Below are 7916 nucleotides of genomic sequence, written 5' to 3'. Positions count from 1 at the left end.
AGTCTTAATTATCTTTGCATGCCTTTAAGAAATAAATATAAGCCATGGGTAAACGAACACAGCAGCATAAGGAAACCATAATTAGAAATTTGCTGATTTCAAATGGGAAAGTATCCAGTTAAATTCTGACTCTTGTGAATAGTGAATTACTAAATCACATGTAAGTGATAACATAGTAATTACATAAACTTCAGGCTACAAAGTGTGCACTAACAATCTGGGGAGAGGGCAACAGAAGAAAAGCATGCATTTGTTCCCATCTGCATAGACTTAACACTGCACTTCCAACCCAACTGAAGAATGAAAGCCAACATGGCCCAACCTTAAGCCAGAAGGGAAACTAAGTATTTAAATTATATCAAACACCGCTGAACAGGAAGGTCTTTCAGTGATGGTCTCCTAACTATAAATTTAAAACAAGAGAACTTCAACATGCAACAGAACTACTCTGTTGCTTAAAAAAGCTACAATCACTGAGGACTTTGCATATTTCAAATTTTGCCTTTTTAGAGAAAATGGCCTTACTCACTTGGATACCTGTTTAATGTCACCGACACAGAACCAAATAAGATGAATGGAATACTTAAAAGATGAATTTATGTGCATCAGCTAGAGTCTGTCAAGGTATTCAGCAGATCACTTTTTAAAATGTTTTGCTAAAGATTAAGCTCCAAAGGCCTGGCATCCAGCTCCATTCCTTCCCCACACTTGCCAACTTAATCCCAAGGCATTTTGCTCTCCTATTCCTCAGTCCTTCATACTGGAACTAGGTTCCCACCACTGGATTTTGTTCTGGTGTGGTGTAGTGTACTGTACTATGTATTTGCTGGTTTAAGTAGTATTGAGGCTGTAAACCCTGAACAGTGAATACAGCTAGGAATGAAAGCCGGAGCAAACATTTGCACATTTGCTTAATGCTAATGAGAGTTCAAATGCAACTTAAGTCCCCTCCCCAGTAAAAACAAAGGTTTGCTGGTGATGATCACAGTGAAAACCTAGATCACTTCTGTGAACATTCCTTTCGCAAGTATTTAAGGAATAGTCTTTCCTAACAGATTCAAATTCAAGACGTTGAAAACTAAATTTTCTTTTACAAAAATATTAGTTTTATAGACGAGGCATAATTGTTTCTAAAATGATATTTTAAGGAGATGTAGCTTCAATTATAGCTTAATGTTGTCTGTATTCTTGGTTAGGACTTGCAAGTAGACTTCATGAATAGTGCTGAGAAAACGGGAATCATTCTGCAGGGAAAAAAACCACACATGTTAAAAACATGAGTAAAAAGATGCAAAGCAGTTTAACTTCATGCCATTTACATTGTGCACAAGGACTCCTTACAGTGCTAACTATCTGAGAGTTAAGGGAACTAGCTGCGTACCTGTCCAAAAAGCAGCGCTTTTTGGACTACATACAAACGCTGAACCACGAAGCTGGTATAACAGTTAGAGATCACTTAGCATACTGGATGCTCAAACAAACCCACCAGGGGTCACTAGATCAGCCTTGACCACATAATTTCACTTCCCTCCAGAGTCCAAACCTCTGTCTTGGACACAGAATTCCATCCTGTGTACAGGCTCCCAAATAAAGTCTGCATGAGTGTCAGCAGTAGTGGTGTTTCTGTCTGTCAGACCAGCCTGAGAGGGATGGCAATGTGTTACGCAAGAATTCTCATGTCAAAACATGACTGGGAAGTGAGTTAATCCACAGGCAATATTTAGAGATATTTCTTGAGTCTAATTCCTTCAAACGACAAGTTCACAAAACTGGTATCTAATCAGCTAGATTGAAAATGTAATATTCCTTTTACAAGATCTGCACAGCAAATTTGGTGTCCTGCTAGGAGCGCTGTGCAAGTACTCTCCCATGCTGCAGGGTATGCCTATTTTGGTCTTCATACAGCTATCTCTCTACATTAAGATGAAGACTGGAGACAAATATTCCTATCAGCTCTCTACAGTCACCACAATGATGTCTGAACTGGTGGGTGAGAATCAGTGTGCTGTGCCTCTAATGAGAAAAGACTTCTGGCAGTTCAGCACAGTTGCAAGCCTTGCAAGCTACTCCAAGTCTTCAAAGAGAAGAAACATACACACCAATACACAAAAAAGACACACAAAGTGGAACAACATAGATAAATCGGGCAACCTAGCTACTGAAGGGATCTGGTAGCAGCCCTTTTTGGTTCTGAAGACTTGATCGCTACAATATATAGTTTATTTTCAGACTTGCATTTTGGCTATAAGCTCTAACACCAGCACGGAGAGGGCAATAGAATCCTGAGTTAACAAAGAAAGGTTTGCCACTCATGACAAGTTCACCATCACACGAGAGGTCAAAATGATCTCCATGCACGGCTACTCCTAACACCACAGATTTAATTCAACTGAACATTTTAGTCCCCAGAAATAGCAGAACTGGAACTTTGCAATTTCCATTTCAAAGACACATACTTCAGTTAAAGATCAGGAAACAGGAAATTTTTCCTTGGGAAAGCAGGAACACTTAGAAAGACAACAAAGCCAATCCCCCATCCCCAGACCAGGGCTTCGATTACTGCAACTTCTTCCTCACTTATCCACAGATTCAGATGGATGTGAAAGGACTCATCCAATACAAAGCTCCATCCTTTTAAGTTCTCCATCTTGCAAGCAAAAGGAGCAAGGTGTGCCATACTGTGTGTACAGTGTGGAGTAGTCTACTCCTTCTAACAGAAAGGAACACCTTTTGTAATGTTTCCAGGCAAAAGGATTTATAGGGCTACAGAATCTCTCAGTACTGGCTACTGTACTTGGAACCCCATCCCTTAGGAATTAAGCTCTGTAAGGACAGGACCTTTATTAGATGTATCAGTGCTTCTTGCAGCTGAGACCTACTGAGAACAGTAGGAGGTATTGTCTGAATTTCTGTTGTTCCAAGTGTTAAAGGCGAAGAAGAATTGGCTTTATTCTCCACTTCAGTAGCTTTTGTAGCTGATTGCTGAAAAACACTCGGAGACAGGAGGATTGAAGGCGTTACTGTAGTTGTGGCTGTGACAAACTGTGGAGATGCAACCTGTAAAAGAACAGAACATTAGTAAGCACCTTGTCCAGTAAGAATGAACGCTGTTATAAAGGCTGGAGAGACAAGCATTAAAAAAAGAACTGTACCCACTATTATTCAGTCAGCTATTACAGAATTGCTGCTCTTAATGAAGCAGTACCTACCTATGAAGATAAGTATCAATAGCAATTCTCATCTGAAAAACTGAAGTTGTTAAGTCTTCGCTATTCTTTTATACGGACTCTTTCCTCTTCATGGCTGCTACCTTCCAGAATTTTTGAAGCATAACAAACAGAACAGAACATGAGCTTTTCACCTCAGGTTTGCAAATTGATTTCCTTAGGAGTTTACAAAAAGGCTACTCCTGCTTCCTGCTATCCCCGCTTCTATTGTCTCCAAAGACTCACTTGTAATTCGATGTGAAGTATCTCAGAGATATTTAAAATGACTGATGAACTATAATTAAAGCACTGGAGTACACTGAAATATTCTCTCTCTCAGTACATTTTCCCTTGGAGTAACGGAGAATGGGAATATTTTGAGGACCATCTTCCCACCTCATTCTTCCACAGGTCTGCATTTCATTTCATTAAAGAAATCAAGATGCAGCCTTTACCACTTTTCCTTTTAAACATAAATTGCAAGTGTTTGGGAATATTATATTTGCATAAAGCTGGACATGAATAAACATTAGCTTTGAGCAACTGACATCTCCTGATAACTGCAATTATTGTTCAATATGATAATCTACATCATTCTCAGGCTTCCGGAATGACCAACATGTTGAAAAAAAGATTACATAAACAAGCCAATCTCACTCAAAAGAAAGCAAGACGAAATGTGATATGTAAAGGTGTTTGATATGTCAGCAAGAAGAGTTCTCCTTGGCTAATCAAAGATTTTTCAGAAGAAAGCCACCTAAAGCTATCTAAACTTAACGGGTATATACTAACAGTTGCAGAACTAGCCAATTGGTTTTGTTGTAGTCAAAACTGTGAAGACTTGCAGCATGGGATTTCAGCTCAAGATGTTTTTAAACCAAACTAGTGCAGTTTACCACACAACATGCACACACTTCCTCAAACGGCAAAATCCATGTAAAATGCTTTTATTTAGGTATTTATTTACTGTGCCATCAGCAGACTGTACAGCTTATCCTGTAGCAGGCCAGTAGCTAAAGTACAATTAAATCACAGACAGTATCCTGAATAGAATACATAAAGGTAATTGCAAACAATTCTTGAAGACTTAACTATTACCAGTTATTGTAACTGCAACCTGAAGTCTTATACTGACATTATTTGGAACCATTATTCATAAGGCAATTCTAATAATGCTGAACTGTATTTTAATCACCCAAACTTGCTATTAGAAAGTTTTGCATAACAAATGCTTTTCTTCCTCTATCTCCCATTTTTTTTTTTTCCGCTTGGTAAGTTTTCCATAGAATACAAGGTACCTCAGGAAAACCGAAAGAGGCGGGCAAGGCAAGGATGGCATTTTATGCTTCTGGGGTGTTTAAGGTTGGGCTAAGGCTAATAGACACTACCGCATTAGTACAGCTAGCTTACAGAGTAAACACACAGTTCATATACTGCAAACTCATTGCAAGATGGCAGATCCAAAAACGCACTCCCACTTCTGCAGCAGCACCAACAATTAGAGGCCCTGTACCACAAAACAGCCAACTCATTCACAGCAGATAACCAAATCTCCCCCCCTTGTTTCAGTACAGCTTGCTTCTGCTTCATAACAGCACTTAAAATAGGGTCAGCGGGCAATGACTCCTAGAGATGCAAGGAAACCAACAAACCATTATCAGAGGTACTTAGGCACTTACTTGACTTGCTTTAGACAAATTCTTCGGCTGTGGAAATGCTTCCGATTCCTTGTTTTGCTGTACAGTCTAAGTTAAAAAGAAAGCACAATTCACCAGTTAGCATTCACAGCTCCATTTCCAGTGGTGGTTCTGTTTTTATGAAAGCATAAAAATGTAAATTTCAGATTTTAAATGTAATTCAATCCATTTTGTAAAACCGATATAATCAATGGGAAGTTGGAAAAAAGAGGGAATATTTGAATTTACATTTTATGCCTTTCATCTTACAGTAAACCAGTAAAGCCAAAGACCACTACAGTTAAAAATCCCCACCCTAAACACTGAAACTGGGAACAAAACAAGTGCTATGAAGTGATGAGTACCTTGTAATCGTTTGGTAAATTGCCAGAAAGGTTAAATTCAGTATCTTTTTCTAGAGGTTTTACCTAATCACTTCCGCAAAAATTAAATGCTGTTTACTGCTAGGATTTCAGAAGTATTTTATACTTCTGCAAACAGCATCCAGATACTACTTTAGTCAGATTTCAAGACTATAATATAATTTAGGTATAATAAATACATTTAAATATACTAGAAATACATCTATATTTATCCAGTAAAATACTAGAAAACACAGTAAAAGGCATGTAGATAAGGTACTTCAGTGAATTCCTGGGGCATTCTTCAAAAGGTTTGTTACAGCCATTTGGAATACTTCTCAGCAACACAGAATGGAAAAAACCCTTTGCAACAGACTACTTAGCTTACTTGAGCTGCAACAGGGAACTGATAGTCCTTAAGAGCAAAAATAAAATTAGCTTTATGAAGTCATAGCAAGCACAAGAACAAATTCTTAAAGTCCAATTACGTGAGAGTTAAGAAGTTTCTTGCTAGTTTAAGAGTGTATCTGGACTAGGGAGAACTTCATCTAATGAAAGTATGTACACATAGTGGACATGGTGGAAGGAAAAAACCAGTAAAAGTGGCATATGAAGAGCTAATCCCAGAGGCCCAGATAGTTTTATTTAATGCTCAAAGATGTCACAATCCTCAAATGTGTACCAAGGTCTAGTAGTACACGACAGAAAAATACTGCTCAGAACGTACAGTTCTTCAGTACTAGATGAAGATAGCTGCCCAATGCTGTACGGGGACTCCCTCCTCCCTCTGCAAAACGAATCACCCCAGACAGCTCAAAGAGGTGATTGCTAGTAAAAAACACTAGCACGTAACAGCCATGGCCTTCACCAAACAGCAGTAGGTTAGAAATAGGACAATTAGAAAGACAGCACAATGAAAACACCCCCATTTCTGAAACATTAAGACAGGGATACCTTCTGTCTTAATGTTTGACATTAAGAAAAATGTCAAACACTTGAAAAATACAAGGTACTCTAAAATAATGCTTAGGACAAGTTACAGGCTGAAGAGTTGAGCTTTTGATTAGATCTTTACCATAGTCACAGCAAAAAGTAGCAGCTGATACAGACAGGGCTACCAAATATCTTGTTAAAACCCAGCGGTGAGCACTGGGTAATAATAAACAACAGGAAATTCATGCAGATGTAGCTGTAAGTAGCTTTGTGTGGTGTTTTCTATTCTTGCATTATCACTGTACCCAAGATGCAAGAAGACACAATCTAACACCGTCTCAGTCTGCATCAAAGTAAATAATAACGCCACAAAACGCAGAGAAGCCTTTGGATAACCTCAGAGATGGGCACTACAGACAGTAATGCCTTTTGGGGAAAAAAGAAATCTAATAACCCAAACTCATTAATGTCTTTACTACCGAAGTAGCCAATTATCTAGGACAGCAACACTAAGTGATAGAAAATAATTTATAACACAGAGCCACAAGACTTAACCCTACAGACCAGCAGTGATATTTTCACCTAGTCTCTCAAAACAAAGATACTGCTTTGCCTGATATTAAGGCACAGACAATAGATTCTCCTCCAAGAAATAAAAAGTTTACAAAGTCCTCTGTAAGTGATAAAACACACCAAAAGGGTCAGTTAGATAAATCAGTTAATGATCCATTTTACTCAATATCTAACAACACCTCAGTGTAGCCCACAGGTACCTCCAGCAGAAGGGGTTCAGAACTGAAGGAGTACAAAATATCCGAAGCAAAATAACCAGAAAGAGGAAATACTTAATTTTGTACCTTCAAAGAAGGTACAGACCTAACTTTCACAGCATCAACTCTCATAACACTGATCAGTCTGTAACTTTCTGTCCCTTCTCAGATCATCCGTTCTGAGCAGTATTTTTCTGACACAAGTACAGATGAATTCTTCAGGACTTACTCATCCCCTAACAGCACCAGCCTGAAAAACCTCCTGCTCCGTAGACAGATCGGTCACTGATGGCAGATGCTAATGATATAAAACTAATGGAATTAGGTTTCTAAGTTAGCAATTCAATCAAAGCCACAGTGGAAATCCTCCATTATTTTTAAAAGGCTAATATATAACAGCACATTTGCCAAGGGAAAATACACATAGTCTGAAAACTGCCTAAAGCTTCACGGATATAAAAACCCACAGAATACCTGAAGGGGAGAGATTATCTTGCTGTTCAAGGTTGATGGCTTACAGTGAGATTCTTTGAAGCTTTCTGGTGTTGCAAGTTGGCCAACTGAGGCAGAGATGTTCGGTGTTAAGGAAGTCTTAGTGAGAGACTGCTGTTGCATTTGGTCATGCTGTGGGGTCAACCTGAGTTTCTGGAGAAGATCAACACTTGTATGGGATGTATTGGAGACAGTTCCTGTATTTGCTGATGTCAAGGGTGCTATAAGGTGGTTTTGGCCTGCCATTAGGTTTTGTGGAGCATGGTTCACTTCAGATGGCAGCTGATTGACTAGCGGGGATATCTGCTTGGCAGCTTGCTGCATAACTTGCCTCATACTGTTGTTTTGTTTTAAGCCAGGAAGCATCTGAGCAGGGGCAACTTCCATTGTCGAGGCTGAATTAAGAACAGGGCTTAAACGAACTGAATAGCTTGAAACATTTTTTACATCAGGCTGGGAAACTGAAGCTGGAGGTAT

At 38.9% G+C, this 7916-nt stretch overlaps 1 protein-coding gene across 1 annotated transcript in view; it reads right to left on the bottom strand.

Annotated features, from left to right (window-relative positions):
• Positions 1-1163: 1163 nt before the first annotated feature.
• DCP1A (decapping mRNA 1A) overlaps positions 1164-7916 on the bottom strand; it is a gene marked incomplete at its 5' end in the record, with an annotated part of 32133 nt that continues 25380 nt past the window's right edge. The window contains 4 exon segments of the mRNA XM_010149774.1: positions 1164-1244; positions 2839-3057; positions 4886-4951; positions 7422-7916. The exon segment at positions 7422-7916 is cut by the window's right edge and continues 30 nt beyond it. Of these exon segments, the coding sequence (XP_010148076.1) occupies positions 1164-1244; positions 2839-3057; positions 4886-4951; positions 7422-7916 (861 nt within the window).

This window comes from Eurypyga helias, unplaced genomic scaffold (assembly GCF_000690775.1).
Source record: "Eurypyga helias isolate BGI_N326 unplaced genomic scaffold, ASM69077v1 scaffold16674, whole genome shotgun sequence".
Taxonomy (NCBI): domain Eukaryota; kingdom Metazoa; phylum Chordata; class Aves; order Eurypygiformes; family Eurypygidae; genus Eurypyga; species Eurypyga helias.
Note: the sequence above shows the minus strand (reverse complement) of the source record. Positions and strands in the feature narration are given on the sequence as shown.